The 22,178-nt window shown below is 45.5% G+C and overlaps 1 protein-coding gene across 10 annotated transcripts in view; it reads right to left on the reverse strand.

Moving 5' to 3' along the window:
- Positions 1-22,178, reverse strand: part of TACC1 (transforming acidic coiled-coil containing protein 1) — a 90,032-nt gene that overhangs the window by 31,732 nt on the left and 36,122 nt on the right. For 6 of the 10 annotated variants that reach the window (XM_065900051.1, XM_065900050.1, XM_065900055.1 and 3 more), the window contains exon 2: positions 21,252-21,367. The exons of the other annotated variants lie outside the window; for them this stretch is intronic. In XM_065900051.1, the coding sequence (XP_065756123.1) occupies positions 21,252-21,367 (116 nt within the window). The remainder of the gene's footprint in view (positions 1-21,251; positions 21,368-22,178) is intronic. 10 annotated transcript variants of the gene reach the window in all.

Below are 22,178 nucleotides of genomic sequence, written 5' to 3' on the forward strand. Positions count from 1 at the left end.
TCTGGAGGGTGGCTTGGGCTCTGCTGGGCAGAGGGCAGCGTAAGGTGAAGAGGCAGCCAACACCTGGCCTGAGCCCGCAGGCCCTTCTCCACGCTCCGCTCCACATGGAGCTCTGCTTAAAGGCGCCCCTGGCCTCTGGTAACGGCCAGATGCTGGAACGACCTTCCCTCGGAGGGAGCGTGTAACAAAACCCATGTAATCAAAGGAGAATTAAGGAAAACGTACAGAGAACCTCACGTCTCAGGGGCTTCACGAACCAGAGGTGGTGGAGCCTCCACCAGACCATGAACCTCCTCCCTGTTTCCCACTTGAAACGACACCGTCCCTGGTGCCTGCCACTGAACAACTGAAGTCAGGAATGAATTCTACAGTTCATTCATAAAAAGCAAGCAATTTTTAAAAATGGCCAAGGGGCTTCCCTGCTGGCGCAGTGGTTAAGAATCCACCTGCCAACGCAGGGGACACGGGTTCGAGCCCTCGTCTGGGAAGATCCCACATGCTGCAGAGCAACTAAGTCCCTGCGCCACAACTACTGAGCCTGTGCTCTAGAGCCCGTGAGCCACAACTACTGAGCTCACGTGCCACAACTACTGAAGCCCACGTGCCTAGAGCCCGTGCTCCACAACAAGAGAAGCCACTGCAATGAATAGTCCCCACTCACGGCAACTAGAGAAAGCCCACGCACAGCAACAAACACCCAATGCAGCCAAAAATAAATTAATTTAAAAAAGAAAATGGGGCTTCCCTGGTGGCGCAGTGGTTGAGAGTCCGCCTGCCGATGCAGGGGACACGGGTTCGTGCCCCGGTCCGGGAAGATCCCACGTGCAGCGGCGGCTGGGCCCGTGAGCCATGGCCGCTGAGCCTGCGCGTCCGGAGCCTGTGCTCCGCAACGGGAGAGGCCACAACAGTGAGAGGCCCGTGTACCGCAAAAAGAAAAAAAAAAGAAAAAAAGAAAATGGCCAAATCACATCTGAAACAGACTCGCTTTTACACAGTTAATAAACCGGATACTGTTTTTAACCCATCAGATTTGTAAAACTTAAAATACTGATGATGCTCAGTTAACAGCGGCCAGGCAAGTGGGCCAGTCGGCCCTCTCACACGTGTGGGAAAGCGTATGGGGGATCCTTCAGGAAGTGCTTATCTCATGATTTCCTCGGGTAGGCGTTTATTTTAATTATGCTCACAAAGAGGGCCAAGCACACATATGTACAAGGGTGAAGATGTTCCCACCCACTTTGGGGGCTATTATAGAGCACCAGAGGGGACTGACAGATCATTTAATGTGCAACATTGACACGGGAATACTATTGATATCTGGGTATCAAAAAACACGCAGACTTGTATGTGCTGAAATGGGAGGGTTTCCAAGACACGTCAGGTGGAAAGAGCAAGGGGAAGAAGGGTGCACAAGGTATGAGACCTTCTTCAGTTTAGACATATAAAGACAAAAGCCTTACAGATGGAAGGGGAAATTACCGCTGACCGACTGCCTTGGGGGAAAGTGGAAAGAAGCTTTCTGTGCCGTTAGAAAAGGGAAAGGAGGGTGGTGGGCACACATACAGTGGAAGGATGGGCCCTCTTCATTCTCTTTAAAATTTTTTTAAAAAAGAATAAATACATAACCTGAATCAGGTTTTTAGATCTAATGTCCGGTTTGCAGGAAATGAGGGAATAGATAAATCCAAAAGATGGGACAAGCATACAGAAAATGGCCCTCTTGTCAAACAGAATGCAGTAGGAAAAAAAAGTGGTGTGGGAATGGAGGGAATCGATGAACACATTAAAACAGACCAAAAAGACTGTTCTACCAAATGCAGTATGTGATTTTGCTTGGATCCAATGTTAAAGACATTCTGAGGAGAACTGGGGAAGCCTGATTAAACACGGCCTGGGTTAGATAACATTAATTAGGTTAATTTTATTAGTTATGATTATGGTCTTATGGTTAACAGGAAAAATGTCCTTATGTTTTAGAGATGCACACTTAAATATTTAGGGAACACGTCTCATAAATACTTCAAAAAAAAGAAGCAAACATGCCAAAATGTTGATTGCTATAACTGGGTGATATGCATATGGAGATTCATTATACTCTTCTATTACTGTATGCCTAGGTTTTTCATAAGAATAAAAAAACAGTATCTAGAAAAAACTCTGGAATGACGTACATGAATTTTTTTAACACCTCATCCCTTGAATTGGGACTATGTCTGTTTTCTTTTTCTTTTTCTCTTATTTGCTTATCTAGATTTTCTACTTTCTGTCTACAATGAATATTATTTCGATGATTTTCCAAAGCTACGTACAACGATACCTATTTCTAGAGAGTTCAAGACAAGTTCCCTTCCTTCCCAGGCACCCTTCGCCTCCCGCCCCCAAGCACAACGCAGAGGAACAGAAGCCCCGATCCCCTTTGATCCCACCAAAGCCAGTACCTTGATGCACTTGACCACTTTCCAAACTTGGTTTCAGAAAATGACCTACAGACACAGCCTGTCACAGAAGGGTAAGAGGTAACTTAACACAATGCCGGTGCACGACGCAACCAGACGACACATTTCTCCAAGAAGCGAAGCAGAAAGCGTAAGCAAAGTCTGGCTGCATCAGCAAGTGTAAAATTGGCTAGCAAACGGCAGACGGTTTAAGACAGAAATGGAACAACACAGGCTGTAGGAAAAGAGCATGAGGTATGCTGGCTGTGCAGTGGTGGAGGATGCATGAGTGCCTCACAGAAAGATGGAAGGACAGATATTCCCGTGGTGGAAACGGATGCATCTAGTGCAGTGATTTGAAAATGCCCCTGAACCAAATCACTTAGGGAGCTCTGACACAAATAGATCCTTGCGTGTTAGCCCAGAGCCCCCTCATTTAGTTGGTCCGGTGAAGGGCCCAGGCACTTTTAAAAAGATGATTCTAGGGCTTCCCTGGTGGTGCAGTGGTTGGGAGTCCGCCTGCCGATGCAGGGAACACGGGTTCGTGCCCCGGTCCGGGAAGATCCCACATGCCGCGGAGCGGCTGGGCCCGTGAGCCATGGCCGCTGAGCCTGCGCGTCCGGAGCCTGTGCTCCGCAACGGGAGAGGCCACAACAGTGAGAGGCCCGCGTACTGCAAAAAAAAAAAAGATGATTCTAACATGCAGAGTGGGACTGAGGGCAGTGCTGTCCAACGGAACTTTCTATCAGGATGAGAACATCCTATTGTCTGAGCTGTGTGATAAGACAGCCACCAGTTCTTTGTGGCTGCTGAGAACTTGCAATGTGACAGTGTGACGGAGGAAATGAATGTTCAGTTTCATTCGATTCTGGTTAAACAGGCACAGGTGGCGACAGGCTACCTTACTGGACAAAGCAGGTTTCTAGGGGATGCCATGAAACACCTGAATCACACAACTCCACAGCCGTACACACTTAACCATTTCCCCCTGGAGAGAAGTCTCAGTGTCGTTAAGCCTTCTGGTGTCCTGAGAACAGCAACTTCAAAAATGAAGCGAACGCAAACAGCAAACCGGAGACAGCTCGGAGCATGCGTGTGGGTACCTGCACTCACCTCTCCTGCTTCGTGTTTCTCCTTCACACTTAGCAGCACCCCGCCCCCACCTTCCAGCCTAAAAGATCCATTCACTGGTTAAACTAATGACAGAAGCACTGAAGTCACGCTACATGTCACGTAATTTTGAGGGTTTTCAAATTTGTCATTATAATTATTGCTGGGTGAAGATTTTCGTGTACGTACCTTCATACTAGAAGATGTGACACAATAAAAATGGCCTTTGTCCAAGGTCCCTGGCACAGAGCTCCTAAAACCCCCAGAATTTCCCTGGGTGACACGAGTGTCCTGTTATTGATAACAAGCCCCTTTGATCACACCTGTGTTTAATGAGGTGTCTCAGGGTGCGGGTCCCAGATAGCGTCCAGATGGGGCTGGTCACCAGAAAGACCCAACTCGTGGTTAGAGGGTGGCAACGTTCAGGGGCTGGAGATCCGTCGGGTTATAAAAAATCTTGAACAGTGAGATTCACGGGCCTCCCAGGTTGGTGGACCCACAGAGGTGCTGGAGGGGTTGACAGGCCTGGACAAGACGTACCCGGTCCCCTGCATCTCTTCCATTCGGCTGTTCCTGAGTTGCATCCTTTACAATAAAGCAGTAAACGTATTTTCCTGAGTTCGTGAGTCACTGTAGTAGAGAAGCTGAGAGGGGTTGTAGGATCCCCCAAATCTGTAGCCAAGTTGGACAGAAGTGTGGGACCTGGGATGCACCTGATGCCTCAGGTGAGGGCAACCTTGAGGGACTGAGCCCTTAAATCTCTGGAGTCTGACGCTAACTCTGGGTAGTTACTGTCAGACTAAGATTGAACTGTAGGACGCTCAGTTGTTGTATCAACCACACACAGAATTGGTATTTGAAAAGACACCACATATTTGGTGTCAAAAAAAACCCCAAACCCTCTCAACTACAAGTGCTATTTACATTGTCACATTTTCATGTATCCTAATAAGCTACAGGTTGACCACGGACAGTAGATAAATACAGTCTTATCTAATAGCAAGATAAAGGTTCTGCCTCCGTGTGATGGAAGCAGCAGCCTGATTCACAATTACCCAAGGCTGACGATCTTCACAAGGGAAACGGGGCAAATTCGCACAAAACCAGATGCTGCAAGATGTCCAGCAGGGGTACCCACCCCCGCATCCTCCAGAAAAAAAAACAGAGAAAAAGTTTCCCCATGGTACTCTTTAACTTCCTGGTTACTAGCTGTCTGACTCCAGTTCAATGATTAAACTAAAAACAACATATTGTGGTACCACGTTAAAAATTGTGTTTGAAGTAGTTAGTGACATTAAAAGATGTTGGCTATATATTATTAGAGAAACTAATTTCTAGAAAACACTGGGACCCAGAGCCTAGACCTCACTTCCAGAATAACTTACCCAGAGACTGTTTATCGTGCAATGATTTTCGTGCAATAAACCTTAGACAAGTATTACATTATCCCCCAGTGTTACAGATATATAAACAAATGACTAATATTAAGCCAATTCTCCCATCCCGAGGCCCAGAATCCTTCTTACTAAGCATAAAGATCTCTTCTTACCCAAACCTAATCCCCTCTTCACCCATTTCTCCTCTGTCTCCATTTCAACACAGGACTGCGGCTCCAAGCCCACCCAGCCCCACCTCTCCTTCTCTTCCCAAGACACAAGGGTGGAATTTATTTTTTGTTAAGGGCTGTTTTTAAAGGGCCTCCCTCCTGAAAAATTCTTCGCAATTACACTACTGTTGTAACTGTGCTTGGTGCTCCAGATATATTACTTTAAGGTGTTCCTTGAGCCCATGTTACAGATGAAGAAACCATGGACCAGAGAGGTTAGAATAGATGGAGCGAGGGAGCAGGAGGGAGGAGGGGGCGTGGAGCCTGGTCTGGGGCACAGGAAGGTCATGGCTCAACCATGCTACACAGTCCCCCAGTTAATTCTAGAGCCGCCGGCATTCACCTCATTTCTCTTCGCTCCTGGGATGACCCTGAGAAAACCCAATTGGGGTCACAAGCCCAGGAAGAAGGGTTCTGGGGTGGAGGTTCAATGCTATGGTAGGACACAATCAAGTATATCGCTCTACATTGCTACATCCATGGAGGGGTGGGCATCTGAGTCAAGATGGAAGCAGGGGACAGTCCGTGTCTAGGAACAAACCACCCGTGCCATGCTTCTGAGAGCTCACAAGTGAGGTACAGAACCCACGTGACCAGGCTGGGCTAGACATCCAAACAGGTGGGACTAGGGAGTTCCCTGGCAGTCCAGTGGTTAGGACTCCGGTGCTCTCAATGTCGAGGGCCCGGGTTCAATCCCTGGTTCGGGAACTAAGCCACGTAGTGCAGCCAAAAGACAAAACAAACAGATGGAACTGTTCCTCCCTCACTACTCCATTCTGTCCTCATGGTGGGGGGTGCCTGATCTCACAGTGATCCACAAACGTGGAGGGTCCAGCGATGACAAAAGTTTTACAGATGTACTGCTGTGAGCCAAGCTGACTGTCAGCCACAGTAGTAAGAAATCCTACATGCAGACCCAAACCAGACGCTCCATGTCCGCACTCCCTAATCAGTTTAAACCCTCAGCTTCAGCGGGACTTGAAGCCCTAAAGTCGAATCATAAAATTATGTCTAAGATAATCATCTAACCAACCAACCACAGGCCCTATGACCTGCAGCATATGCTGCGCTGGGCACGAAGGGGCCACAAAATCAGCACGCGGGGCTTATAATCCAGTGAAGGAGAGGAGAGCCACATTCCAAGACCCTTCGGAGACACTCACGGGTTGAATCGTGAGGAAGTTACTACCACCTTCTCACGTGACAGCCACCTCACGTGTTCTTACAGAGAAAACCGCCACTGCTTGACCTCTGGTCTTCCTGCATCACCGACGTCTCGTCCCTTTCTAAATGGGTTATTTCCTCTTTGAATGTGCCTCCATATTTAGCAAGAGAACTTTCTAGAAGCACTAAAGTAACTATTTTTGAAAGCCAGGTAGGTTGTATTTTATAAAAAATATTTATTTAGTTATTTGGCTGCACTGGGTCTTAGTTGCAGCAGGCGGGATCTTTAGCTGCGGCATGTGGGATCTTAGTCGGGGCATGCAGGATTTAGTTCTCTGACCAGGGATCGAACCCAGGCCCCCTGCATTGGGAGTGCGGAGTCTTAACCACTGCACCACCAGGGGAGTCCCGGTTGTATTTTAAAAGGACCTTTATTGTTGACCTAGAAGCAAGCTGGGCAGCGACAAGGAGGGACCTATAGATTGTCATACTGAGTGAAGTCAGTCAGACAGAGAAAGACAAATATCATATGATATCGCTTATACGCGAATCTAAAAAAAAAAATGAACCTATTTACAAAACAGAAATAGAGTCACAGATGTAGAAAACAAACTTATGTTTACCAAGGGAGTCAAAGGGGTGATATACTGGGAGACTGGGATCGACATATACATACTACTATGTACAAAATAGATAACTAATAAGGACCTGCTGTATAGCACAGGGAAATCTGCTCAATACTCTGTAATGACCTCTATGGGAAAAGAATCTAAAAAAGAATGGAGATATGTATATGTATAACTGATTCACTTTGCTGTACAGCAGAAACTAACACAACATTGTACATCAACTCGACTCCAATAAAAGTTAATTTAAAAAATAAATTAATTTAAAAAAACCAAGCAAGTTGGGAGGAGGTAAGGAGAATGAATGCAGTGCATCTAAGGTATGGGCTACGGGAGAGGTGAAGACATCAGTGACTAGACCAGACTCAGCATTCTTCCTCACAGAGGAAAGGCAACAGCTGCTCTCGGGTCTAGGCAGGAGCTGGATGGGTCAGAGCCTGACGCTGATGTCCTAATGGGGCACTGATGCCCTCTGACCCTGAAAGTGTACGACCTATGTTCTGCTCCCCCTCAAGAAACAGGTAGACAGGCCCCCAAACCACTTCCCCCTCCAACCCATCTTAGTTCATATTCCTTTGGTAACAAGGGACACAATCTCTCCCTTGAAATGCAAGTCACAAAGTGGAAATGTAGTACAAACATTAACTGCAGACAGTGGTACCCTGGGTATGTCTTCCTAGAACTAAGAATTTAGAACAAATAAAATACTTTGCAGTCATATGATCTTCAAAGCACTTCCATACATATTACCTAACTTGATCTTCAAATCAACCCTGTGAAAAAGGCATAGCAGGGCTTATTAATTCCATTTAAAATCAAGAAAATGACACTATGAATAACTGTATGGTAACAAATTTGATAACTTAGATAAAATACACAAATTCCTAAAAAGACACAAGCGACTGAAACTGACTCAAGAGGAAACAGAAAATCTGAATAGATCTAGGACAAGTAAAGAGATTGAACTGGTAAATTAAAAACTCCCCCTGCCCACACACACACCGGGACCAGACTGGTGAATTCCACCAAGTATTTAAAGAAGAATTAACATCAATTGTTCCCAAACTTCAAAAAGCTATAGAAGGAGGAAACACTTCCCAATTCATTCTATAAGGTCAATATTACCCTGATGCCAAAACCAAACAAAGATATCACCAAAAATACCAAATCGAAAAACTACAGACCCGTATTTCTTATTGAAAATCAATGCGAAAATCCTCAAAATACTAGCAAACCAAGTCCACCAACGTATAAAAAGGCATGATTCACCCCAGGAATGCAAGGTTGGTTGAACATCTGAAAATCATTTAGTGTAATATACCACAGCAATAGAATGGAAGACAAAACCCACATGATCATCTCAATATACACAGGAAAAAAACTGACAAAATCCAACATCCTTTCATGATTAAAAAAAAAAAACAAAACTCAACAAACTGGGAATAAAAAGGAACTTCCTCAATTTGATAAAATACAGCTCTGAAAAATCCAGAGCTAATGTCATATTTAATGGTAAAAGACTGAATGTTTTTACCCTAAGATCAAGAAAAAGACAGGAATGTCAGCTCTCACCACTTCTATTCAAAATTGTACTAGAAATTCTAGCCAGGTCAGTTAGGCAAGAGAAAGAACAAAAATGCATCCAGATTGAAAAGGAAAAGTAAAACTATCTGTATTTGCAGATGACCCAATTTTTTGTACAGAAAGTTCTGAGGAATCCACCAAAAATTATTATAACTAATAAGTGAATTCAGCAAGGTTGCAGGATACAAGATCAATATGCAAATGTCAACTGTATTTCTATACACTTGCAATGAAAAGTCCAAAAACAAAATTATGAGAACAATTCCATTTATAGTAGTATCAAAAAGAATAAAATACTTAGAAGTAAATTTAACAAAAGAAGTGCAAGATGTGTACTGTAAAAACTACAAAGCAGTATTTGAAGAAATTAAAGAAGATCTAAATAAATGGAAAGGCATCCTATGTTCATGGATTGGAAGATTTAATATTGTTAAGATGACAATCCTCCCCAAATTTATCTATAGATTGAACACAATCTCTATAAAATTCTAGCTGGCTTCTTTGCAAAATTAACAAGCTGATCCTAAAATTCATATGGAAATGTAGTGGACCTAGAATAGCTATAACAACCTTGAGAAAAAAGAACAAAGTTGGAAGACTCACATTTCCTGATTTCTAAACTCACCACAAAGCTACCATAATCAAGACAGTGTGCATAAGGAGAGACATATAGCTCAATGAAACAGAATCAAAAGCTCAACCCTTACACCTCTGGTCAACTGATTTTTGACAAAGGTGCAAAGTTAATTAAAAAGGGAAAAAAACAGTCTTTTCAACAAATGGTGCTGGGGCACTGGATATCCACATGCAAAATACTGAAGCTGCACCACTTCCTCACAACATGTACAAAAATTAACTCAAAATTGATCAAAGACCTAAATGTAAGAGCTCAAACTATAAAACTCTTAGAAGAAAGCACAGTAGTAAGTCTCTGTGACCACAGGTTAGGCAAAGCCTTCTTAGATATGACACCAAAAGCACGAGGGACAAAAGAAAAAAATACATAAACTGAACTTCATGAAAAGCAAAAACTTTTACACTTCAAACGATATAACCAAAAGAGTGAAGAGACATCCCACAGAATGGAAGAAAATATTTAGAATCGGATATCTGATAAGGGACTTGTATCTAGACTACATAAAGTATTCTTACAACTCTAAGATAAGTAACCTAATTTAAAAATAGGCAAAGAATCTGGATAAACATTTTGCTAAAGAAGATATACAAGCAGCCAAAAAGTACATGGAAAACTGCTCAACATCGTTAGTCATTAGGGAAATACAAATCAAAACCACCATGAGATACCCCTTCACACCTATAAAGATGGCTACAATCAAACAGATTAACAAGTGTTGGCTAGGATGTAGAGAAACTGAAAACCCCCCTATACGGCTGGTAGGAATGTAAAATGGTGCAGCCACTTTGGAAAACAGTTTGACAGCTCCTCAAAATTAGAAAGAGTTACCCTATGACCTAGCAATTCCACTTTTAGGTATACACCCAAGAGAAACGAAAACATACACCCACACAAAAAGCTGAACACGAGTGCTCACAGCAGCACTATTCGTAATGGCCCAAATGTGAAAATAACCCGAATGTCCATCAACTGATGAATGGATACATAAAATACGGTTTATCCATAGAGTGGAATATTAATCAACAATAAAAAAAGAATGAAGTACTGACAGATGCTACAACATGGATGAACCTTGAAAACATTATGGTAAGCGAACAGAACCAGTCAGAAAAGACTACATATTGTATTAATTCCATCTATATGAAATGTCCAGAATAAGCAAATCTAGTGAGACACAGAGTGGATTATCAGTTGCCTAGGACTGGGGATGAGAGAAAAATGGGGGATGAGTGCTAATGGGTACAGGATTTCTTTGCGGGGAGGTGATAAAATTAGACTGAGGTGACAGTTGTACAACGTTCTCTGTGCATATATTAAAAACCATTGAACTGTATATACCCTTTAAATGGTTGAACTGTATGTGTGTGAATTATATCTCAATAAAACTGTTTTTAAAAAAAGAGAGAGAACAAAGAGACTCAGAGGGTAACAGAGCAGAAGCATGTCCTGCAATTCCTACAAAATGTTCTACTATATCACAGACTTACATTTCAGAAAATGCTTTAGTCTCTTATGTGTCACGTGTAGGAACACATACTTGAGAGAGGTGGTAGGTCTCACCATCACATCAATCTGGGATTTTAAAGTTTTCTTAAGGAAGCCCACAACATGCTAGAGAAATTCTATTTACAGAAAGAGGAGAAAAAATGACATCACTCTTCTCTTCTACAACAGATGTAGCCAAGTATATGAACCATCTTACAGACATGACAATTGGCATGCTCAAAAGGCTTTTGTTTTTGTTTTGGGGGTAGGGGTAGTTGTGTGCTTTTAAAAAGTCTTTTATGTATTTATTTTTAACATTGGACCTCTTCCCAGACCTCCCTCACACATTCCCTTGCTAAAACTACCTGTCTGCTGCTAAACATCTGGGGAAGCCAAGGAGACCAAGGGGCCTGGGAAACAGGAGGCGGCCAGCTCCTTCCAGACTCTGAGCTCTGCAGGGCCTTATCCCATGGTCCCTTTTGTGTCCCCAAAGCAGAAACTGAGCACTCAAGACAGAGCTGATGCTCACGGTCACTGCTGAGTTGATGTCTGATACGTACAGGACCCCCTTCCCACCCGATCATCTTTCATACAGAACAAAAGTACACAGAACAGCAGTGACAAAGCCGTTCAGCTCTATCCGCAGGAGAAACACTTGCTCTTCACTTGACCCTGTCCCTTCGAAGACGCCCCTCCTTTCTGTGTCTTCCCTCCCACCTTTGCTCTCCCAAGTCTGAACCAATGGAGGGCTTCAGGAGGGAAACACAAGGGGTCTGACCTGAGAAGACTGTCAAAAAGGTACGTATCAGCATTTAGGGAAGCGTCCAAAATGTGAACATTTTTTAGAGTTTCACATCTCTGAGTTCCCAGTCCCTCTAATTCCCCCCAAGTTGACATATACTTCATATACGTATGTTCTCAGCCACTCAGCCAAGGACATCAACCTTAAAATGGAGTAGAAGTGCACTGTCCAGGGGCAGGACAACAGGATAACGGGACAAGAAGGCCTTTTCCAGGACTGCTGGGTAGACCCTAAGGGTGGTGGCCGCAGGACTCACGTTCCCCTGACAACCGCTGGGGCCCCACGTCACCCAGAGCCTGGGAGTGACGAGGGGGTTCCAAGTGGGTGAGCCAAGGTGGGAAAAAGCACAACAGCCTTTTAAGTATGCTGCAACGTTAAGATATCCCCACTTACAGCAGAAAAACAGCACCAACACACACACGCACACCCTTGCCTGAACCCAGACAACAAACTGATGGTCTAAACCTCCTCTTCCCCACTGTCCAAAAAACAAAAACAAAAACACTACCCAGGAGCTGGCGGGGTGGTAATTTATTTGCTTTTTGTAAGAGATGGGGCCAGGTGCTGGAAGCTTCTAACTCCTGAGAGAGGCTCACTCTAATATACAAGACTCCGCAGGTGAAGAATAATCTGGAAAGCCACTCGATAAACTGGAAAAGTTTGTACTAAGGATGACGAAAGGACTTCAAATTTCCAAACCAGCGCCCCATGCTATTTTATTTAAAAAGAGACCCAAACCCTACCCTCTGAAGGCCAAGGTGACCGTAAGGTAAGAGGGTGGGGCTCACTCATCCGGAGGAGTCCACCCCCAGGAACCCCAGCCTTGCCCAGAAGCTGAGCCAATGACAGATACGTCTTCTCTTCTCACTCAGGAGGTGCCCCTGGGTTTGGAACCACCTGGATTCGTCTGAGGCTACATTTCCAGTAGAGCAGAGACCCCTTGCACAGACAGAAGCCCTCCCCAGAGCCTTCTGCTCCAGCCCCAGCAGGCAGCAGGAGCAGAGGAGAAAGGGCGCGTGCTAACAGAGCTAGCAGAGACCTGAACTTCACTCTACTGCTGCCAAACAACCATAATGCGCATCTCTTCAGAAATCATTACTAGAGCATTCAAAACACCAACTGCCTCTCTCACAAAGCAGCAACCACCCACACAGCTGGGAAGCAGACGCAGGATACAGAAAAAGAGGGAGAATGTTGGGCAAGAGGGGAGCCTCCAGACAGAGCAAGCAGATGCCTCCGCAGCAGGACGGGGACCCTGGCTGAAGCCCACGTCATGGCTCCCACCTCCTCTGCTCCTGCACCCTAAGAAGAGGGGCAGAAAGAGGGGTGGGGATGCAGGGAAGAGGCCCCAAAGGAAGGCGTAACGGGCTTCGTGGCAGGCAGCCTCCAAGGCAGCCCCCAGTGAGCCCCCACCTCCTGGTGTTCACGCCCTTGGACCCGTGTAACCAAAAGGATACTGTGGAAATAACAGAGTGTGACTTCTGAGGCTGTCGTAAGAGACGCTGCAGCTGCCGTGCTGCAAAAACACTAAAGCAACCTCATGGAGAGGGGTCCACCCGAGGGGTAAAGAACTGAGGCCTCCCACCAACAGCCAGGCCAAGGTGCCAGCCATGAGTGAGCTCACGGCTCCAGCCCCAGTCAAGCCTCCAGATGCCTACAGTCCCAGCCAACGCCAGGAATGCATTCTCACAAGCAACCCCAAGCCAGATCACCCCGCTAGGCTGCTCCCAAGTTCCAGACCTATGAAAACAACGTGAGATGATAAACGTCCAGTGGTGTAAGCGGCTCATCAGCTTTGGAGTTGTGTTATGCGGCAATACATAAACGATGCCAGACTCTGGGAGACTCTTCTTTCTACACCAAAAGAGGGGCAGAGTCCCAGGAGACCGCACACGTCTCCACGCACCTGCCTTTCCTCACCCACACATGACTCACAGGTGGAGAGGGAAGCAAGAGCTAGGACGAGTGTGTCCATTCCCTGTTTATTTCTCATGGATGAGCAGAAGCTGAGCATTAAGGAAGCAAAATGTTTTCAATCCAACGGCACTGCTTACCCTGTGACGCTTTTTCTTTTTTCCCTTCTGACTCGATGGCTAACTTGTGTGTAAACTTCTGATGTTCAAAACTCTTAAAATACATTTTATACTTCATATGTTATATATGCTAAGTTAACACATGTGAAAGATGTAATCCGGGCTTCCCTGGTGGCGCAGTGGTTGAGTCTGCCTGCCGATGCAGGGGACGCGGGTTCGTGCCCCGGTCCGGGAGGATCCCACATGCCACGGAGCGGCTGGGCCAGTGAGCCATGGCCACTGAGCCTGCACGTCCGGAGCCTGTGCTCCGCAACGGGAGAGGCCACAACAGTGAGAGGCCCGCGTACCGCAAAAAAAAAAAAAAAAAAAAAAAAAAAAGATGTAATCCCCTGATGATTTTTTTTTAAATTACTATCATTTAATAAGATACTAAAGAAGATGCTTTCCCCCATCACACACTCTGTCCTGGCAACATTTTAAGAACTTTTATTTCCTCTGATAGGTCTTCTCTTAAGTCAGCGAAGAGAGGGAGATTCATACCTTCCCTGTGAGCTGGATGTGTGATCTTCAAAGCTGAACTTACGACCCCACTGCTGTAAAAGCTGTGGCCTCGATTTCCCAGTTTTTAGACTGGAAATCACATGTGTCCTATCTCACGGCATCACTGTTACAAAATCAAATAAGATGCTGGGGGGAAAACTGCTTTCAATATGTATGATAAATACAGCTGAAACAGAAAGTTGGGGGTCTGTTAGGTCAGAATCTTGCAGTGGGAAAGCTGGAGATCAAGAATTTGCTGTCGTATTTCCAGCAATGACATAGGGCAGAGGGACTGGCTAGGACAATGTCTGCATCTGTCAAGCAGAACTGCCAGATTACATTTTTCCATTTGTGAATTAATGAAATACTCCGTTTGGCTACTATCCTCTTGTGAGTCTGGCCATCATCAGTCTAGGCCCTGGGGATCTAATCATGTTTGTGAGAGCCCATAAAATTAGGTTCATGTCCACCCAAAGGTGAGGGTGAGACCTTGAACTCAGAAACGGCAATCCCCTCCTAGGCCCAAGGTTAACAGTTATCAAATCCCCAGAGACAGCTGTTTTGGGTGGGTCAACCATGATCTTCCTGTCACTAATCTGAGTTTAGAAGACCGTGACGAAACGGCATATACTGCTAGGGCTTCCTATGAACAGTATTATTGATCACTTGGAAAAGGTACTATGACTGCTCTTTAAATGTTTAAATGGCTTTAGACCACATCCATTTTTTTTTTAACATCTTTATTGGGGTATAATTGCTTTACAATGGTGTGTTAGTTTCTGCTTTATAAAAAAGTGAATCAGTTATACACATACATATGTTCCCATATCTCTTCCCTCTTGCGTCTCCCTCCCTCCCTCTTGCGTCTCCCTCCCTCCCCCGTTTTTTATGTGGAACATTAAGTGGTAGCAACGTAATTTTAGCAGGGCTGCTTACACCCCCCCCCCGCCCATACACCAGAGAAAATGCCTCCACCGCCAGAAGCTATCAAAGAAAGCTATACTGCTTTATTTGATGCTCAGGTAAGCCCCAAATCGGGAAATGCCAAGTCTGAGGTGAGTTCAATCATTACAATATCTAAGAAGGTCTTGAATTTGCTCTTCACCTTAAAAGAATAATACTGCTTTGACAGTTACTAAAATCTTCACTTCCGGCAGGCACACTCTGCCCCTGCCCCCACGTGTTTTATTCAACGCTCTCTGAGTCTCTGCTGGAAAAATGATACTTTTCCCCCAAGAGTACATTGTCCTTGGGTCGAGCACCATATAGAGGTAGAGATGCTCCCTACATGGCTCCTGTACATTGTTATAAATAAAGCAACAGAGAAACATGGCCTGATCCCATTTACTAACTAGTGAGAACCTCCAAGCTGACAGCTACAAACATTAAAGGGGGTGGTGGGTGGGGGGAAGGCATTGTATCATGTAGCTGAGGTTTTCAAGCCTATCGTTGAGATGTTTTCTCTTACAATAATCTAAAATAGTGCAATATAAAAATTTAAATTGTGAAAAAGCCTATCACATAAAAAAGTTGAAAATAAAAATAAAAAGGCCATTAACCGGGAATGCTGTCAAAGGAGCCACATGGGTTGAACTGTCGGACTAGGTAACATTAAGGGTCCTTATTAGCCGCATTACTTCTAGGACATTCTAATAAAGCAACCCCTGCGGTAGGAGCAGGGAAAGGACGTCAAACTAAATCCCTAGGAGAACCACACTCATAGTTTCGACTAGAACATTTCAAGAAGTACCTCATGAAAAATGTTTGCATAATTTTTGCTTATACATGTAGCCCAAAGCCTTAGGATCAAAAATCTAAGGCTCAGATTTTAATAAGATCTCCCTTCTAGGTCTTATATAGATACAGTCTAAAACAATCCAATAAATACATCATATCAACCACACAACCTATACCAACAATACATCATAGCGACAGTCAAATTACAAACTCGCAAACACTCAAAGTTACATTAAATACACTTAATGGGCAAAAGTGAAAAGCCTCTATGATTGTACTTGTACTAAATGATTCCAAAATTCTCCCCATTCTTCCCTAATTTCCTTTTTTCTCAGATCTCTCAGTCAATTGAAAATTAAGTATATTGACAGACCAAAACATTGTTTTGCAAGGGAGACAAACAGCCAGCCCAAACTAGTCTCTCCGTGATGCCTTACCTGACCATTCAGGCCTACAGGAATGGCACCCAGCGCCCACAGTTCATCTGTTAATCAGCTACAGCCTTGTAGCTTTTTTTAAATTGAAGTTTAATTACTTAAACTTTATAATTTTACCAAAATTGTCGTAAGTGTGGATCTCAGTCGGCAAACTCTTCTGTAAAGAGCCAAACAGTAAATATTTCAGGCTTTTGCCCATCTTTCTTTCAGTCTCTATTCTGAGTACTCAGCCTGCTATCTTAGCGCAAAAGCAGCCAGACAACAGCGAAATGCACAAGTGTGGCTGCACGCCAACGAAACCTTATTCATGGGCCCTGAAATCTGAACTTCCATATATTTTTCAAACAAAATATGTTTTTCCACCATTTAAAAATGCAGAAACCATTCTCAGCTCTCAGGCAGAACAGTAAAAGGCAACAGCAGGCCAGATTTGGCCTATGAGCCATCATTGGCTGATGCCTGATTTAGACTAACCCAAACTGTGTGGACAAACAAGTCTGCAGTCCCCACAGGCCTCCAGCAGTAGATACCTATGCACTGACCCTGTTTATCTCTCTCCTGTTCTGGAGGACCACAGTGTGTGTCTGGAATATCTAGCCATCTAATCAACACATCAAGCAGGGTAGTTTTGTTCCAAGGGCATAGAGAGCTTCAGCGTGAATTAAAATTCCCTCTCTCAAAGAAAGGTAACAATCTGTAAATAAAGGGGTGTGTGTGTGTGTGTGTGTGTGTGTGTGTTGAGGGGAGGTGTCAATTAACAGAGGACAGCCACTGCAGCTTTCGCTTTTATGACCCGAAACACTGGACAAAACCACAGTCCATTCGCACCAAAAAAACCCAAACAACAAAAAACAGATGAACTTGAGATTGTGCCTTTCAAAAGTCCCTTCCTAGGTGATGTCTCCTTACTGATACATCTCCCAGCAAAGAGAAAGAAGAGTTAACACCAGCAATTTAAACACCCTTTGCGGAGGAAGGCAGACAGATAGCAAACACAGAGCTATCAGCCCAAGCACTACAGCCACCATTCTGGTACATTCAAGAAACTTCTTGGCCTACAGTTTTATTTTAACAGTTAGTCTGAAACCGGCTTCTATCTGTGGCTTAAAAAAACCGTACAACCTCATCCACTGTCTAATTCCTAGTATGGCATACAATCCTGCCTTAAGAAGAGTTATTACAGGCCCATCTCAGGGATATTGCGGGTTTGGGTCCAGACCCCTGAAATAAAGCAAGTATTGCATATAAGTGAGTCACATGCATTCTGTTGTTGTTTTCCCAGTGCATAAAAAAAGTTATGTTTACACTATACTGTAATTAAGTATGCAATAGCAGTATGTCTAAAAAGACAATATATATACTTTAAGTAAAAAGCACTTTATTACTAAAAAATGCTAAACATCATCTGACAATGCAGGGGTTGCCACAAACCTTCGACCTGTAAAAAATGTTGTATCTGGGAAGTGCAGTACAATAAGACACGTCTGTATCGAGTTCAGACACTTTAGGTCCCTAAAAAGCTTCCAATAAAAAGAAAATTAGTTCAAAATAGATGTAGATGTTTCCCCAAGTTCAAAGAATTAGATGGAGGTTGGGATGGAGCCCATGGGTACAGTACATGGGATGCAGCCACACATTTGAGGGCCCTTCTACACCAGGAAGCCAGGATCTTCTACATATGTTAATTCCAACCCTGACCAGCTAACAACTCATAGATCATCCCCAGAGAAGACAGAGTCTTACATGATCTATACCTGCTGTTGCCCCATGTCCTGAACCACAGAAACATGAAAGACTAATCTTATCAGGAGCCAAATAATCAACAATTTTTGGAGAAAGAGAACCATCCAGGCCCAGAAATTAGACTTAAACATTAGACTCCAGAAACTTTTGTCCACTGATCTCTTTCCTGGTCAGCCTTGTGCTTTGGCTGTATTTTTACACTTACTGTGTATGCATGACAAGGCCATCAACAGGGCTCTGGACAAGGACTGGGTGCTGGGGAGAAGAAACCCTAGAAGGCAGGATACTGCCAGGCTGATGAGGAATCACGCTGTTATCTAGAGACCCTAAATTGAAAGATTTCATAATATGTAGTGGCTGTTTCCTAGGATGTACCCCTGCCATATTCATGGTCCGCAATCGTGATCTACTCCACTGAGCTTTCTTGGTTCATAACTCTCTAAAAGGAAAACTTCAGGAATTCCCTGGGGCTCCAGTAGTTAGGACTCTGCGCTTCCACTGCAGGGGTCACGGGTTCAATCCCTGGTTGGGGAACTAAGATCCTGCAAGCCGCATGGTGTGGCCAGAAACAAACAAGCAAACAAAAGACACGAAAGGAAAACTTCTAGAAAGAGTGAAAAAGAGAGTATGAGCTACAAGTTACCAAAACTTGTAAAAATGAGTCAGTGGCACAGGAAGGACCAAACAATTGGGTCTGTGTGGTTCTGGGGGCCTGGGCCATACTGGCCTCCATTCAATTAGCAAAAAATCTGTCAGGATGAATCAGACTACCAGCTGACAGGATGGTGAGGAAGGGGGCGGCCCAGGCTGAGCAATTCAAAGAGGCTTTCAAACAGCTACTTAACGTGTCTTGTGAGCTTTATGTGAATTTGAGGGGAAGGCCACAGAATAGTTCCCTCAGGCTTTCAAATCTCCATTCTGATCTGCCAATCCTCAGAGAAGAAAATGGGAAGCTATGAAGCGGCATCTCTGTCACTGAGATGGCTACACAGCGAAGTGCCACACACAAGTCCTCCCACACGCAAACTTGCCTGTTCCCACACGGTCTCTGCCTGAACCCATGGTAAAAAGCAGCCCGGGGACAGTCGGGGGAGTTCTCAGCAGGGCAGCACGGTATGGAGCTCACCATTAAAGCAAAACCACATCACAAAAAGCTGATATCATTTCCCCAGTAATTCCAGCTCCGTCACGAAGTCCAGCACAGGGAACCTGACCTCCCGTGGCGACCCGTGAGGAAGCTGCTAAACAAGAAAACAGAATCACTGTTGGGAGAATAAATTCGTGATCAGGTCAAAAACTAGCTAACTGGACAACTGAAAGCTGGCTCTACTTTGTCACTGCAGGTGACAGTGACAGACACTGGAATAGAAAAAGCATGTGAAAAGGACATCCCTCCTAGACGCCCATCTCCAGGCAGCAGCCCGCCAGCCTCTGAAAAAGGAGTCAAGGCACCATCCCTCTGCTCAAAGCCCTCTGCTGTGGGCTGGACTGTACTCCTCCAAAAGACAAGCTCAAGCCCTAACTCCCCACACCTTGGAATGTGGCCTCATCTGGAGGTACAGCTGAGCCTTGAACAACGTGGCGGTTAGGGGTTCCGACCCCCGACCACCCAGCACCGTTGAAAACCCCCCCCATCAGCGGTGCTGCACCCTCAGATTCAACCAACCGTGGATCGTGTAGTACTCTAGAACATACTTACTGAAAAAAATCTGTGTGAGTGGACCCGCACAGTTCAAACCCACGTGGCTCAGGGCTCCACTGTGGTCTCTTTGCAGTAATCCAGTTAAGAGGAGGTCAACCTGGATTAGGGTGGCCCCTAAACCCAATGACTGGTGTCCTTATAAGTAAGCCACATGGAAGACACAGAGACACACAGGGAGGAGCTGGCCATGGAATGAAGGAGGCAGAGAGGGAAGTTTTGCTGCCACAGGCCAAGGAACACCGAGAACTGCTGGCAACCACCAGAAGCCAGAAGAAACGAGGAAGAATCCTTGCCTAGAGCCTTTGGAGGGAGCGTGGCCCTGCCAACACCTTGATTTCGGACTTCTGCCCTCCAGAGCTGTGAGAGAATCAATTTCTGTTGCTTCAAGCCGCCCCCTTTGTTTGTGGCAGTTTTGAAAGGCAGCCCCTTCCTGTCTCACTCAGGAGGAAAATCAATGCCTCGTTACGAGGTGACCCAGGCCTCCCCCGACCCGGGTGACTGTGGCTCCCAGAGCTCCCTGCCCCGCAGGTCGCTGCAGCCACCCTGGCCTCCTCCTTGGTCCTCGAACATGCTGCCACCCTGCCACCACGCGCCGGCCCACGCGCAGGCTGCTGCTGTCTCAGACCTTCGCAGGTGCCATCCTCTGCTGGAAGACTTCTCGGGAACCTGCACAGCTGTTCCCCTCAATCCTCCCTCAGGGCTCTGCTCAAGTCCCCTGATCATTTGGGCTCCCCCACCCCCCAACGGCCTTCAGCACCTCCTACTCGCCCCCGCTCTGCTCCCCCTTCCTCTGCTTTATTTTTCTCCAAAATCCTTAGGACAAGCTGACATATACGTTTTGCTTAACCTCTAAGAGGCCCGTCTCCCTCTGTAACGCTGGCTTGCGGAGGAGACAGGGACTGTTTCACTGCTGAATCCCAGCCCACTCTGTTTACTGGATAGCTAAATGCATTCGATCAGGACAGGTGAAATTTTACTTAAAACCGGCTGTGTGACAAAAAGGGTTTCTACTAATGAAGCGTAACAGCAACAGCTTCTGCAGATGAAGGGCAGGCTCCAGGCTGGGCTCTGAGGGGCCGGGAGAGAATCTCCCATCTCGGGTGGACTCAGGGGCTCACTACCATCCCTGGTGGAAGAGGGAGCAGTAAACAACTTTGAAACAGCCTCTTAAGAGTCCTCCTCATCTAAAAAAGTCAACTCTTACCTATAATTCTTGTCTCCAGCCACACCCTATAGAAAGTGAGTTGGCCTGAGAAATGTGTGAAGCCAAAGCTAAACATACCTCCATCACGGCATCACCACACACAGTTTTGTTGTTTAGGGGCCGAGGGGAAGGGCCCAGCAGGAATGTTCTGATAATGATCATCTCATACAGCAAATGTACAGTCTACTTAGAGAAGAAAGCCTCTGACCACGACATTCATAAAAATAAATAAATAAATAAACAAGGAAACCATTTCAAATGAGCCAGGAGCTTTCAAACAGCTCCGGCTTAGTAAGGAGATAATCCCAACCTTTTCAAATGGCCCTAAATTAACACTTTTCCTTCCCTCATTTACATTTTCAAACCTTTAAACAAAATAAGGCCAAAAAGGAAAGTCTTTCTTTACCTTGGGTTTTGGCCCCAGGGCCTGCCAGTCCTAGGTGTGAATCACAGGATTCCTTGCAAGGTGATCTGATGGGCGTTTCGGCTTCAGGGGTCTCAAAATTACCTTCAGAATCCGAGCTGCCAAGGGGGAAAAATGAGGAATTACCACTTTCAACGGTATTTCCGACACCCTTTATAGTCTACATATCCGCAAAGTCCAGTATTTTTGCCTAATTTTACAACCTGCGCGTCCTCAGCATGGGCTGGCCTGTGGGAGCTGCTGCCGCGCCCTCCTCGGGCTTCTGTCTGGCCTCCTGTCTCCCTGAAATCTCCTCCATCCTCAGGAGACTTTTTCCAGCACCATTTTTTTTTGAGGTCATCCTTCCCTCTGATACCCCAAAAAAGCCCTTTCAACAGACTCCTTTTCTCACAAGAGCCCTTTCCTGGAGGTTTAAAAATTAAATTGCCCTCTCGTTCTAAAAAAAATTAAGCCACTATTCGCCATGATGTCTTTTTCTTTGGTAGGCCTCTACCTGTCTGGAACTCACCCAGCCAGAGGCCGGGGATGCTGTCACCTGCCTTCCGCAATCACACGGGTGACAGCTCAGCAGACACCACCATTTCTCACCAGCTGCCAAGAACCTGTCATCACGCGACCTTCTTTACTAAGGCTGCATTTTCGGGACACAGGGGAACCCCCAGGAGGGCCTGGGAGCGACTTCTTCCCCACAGGGAAGGCCCCAAGTTCCACCGGGTGTGACCCACGACTGTGTGTGTGTGTGTGTGTGTGTAGGGGCGGGGGGCTGGGGGCTCGAAGCTTAGAGAAAGTGACCGAGGCAGACGGGGATGCAGAGAGACTGCAGATTCTGGGTTAGGTTCAGAAAGATCATACTGAAACGGGGGGAAGAAAATACCCGGTAGGACAGAACATCCTGAACCTTCGAAGGCA

The sequence above is a fragment of the Phocoena phocoena genome, chromosome 21, assembly GCF_963924675.1.
Source record: "Phocoena phocoena chromosome 21, mPhoPho1.1, whole genome shotgun sequence".
NCBI lineage: Eukaryota > Metazoa > Chordata > Mammalia > Artiodactyla > Phocoenidae > Phocoena > Phocoena phocoena.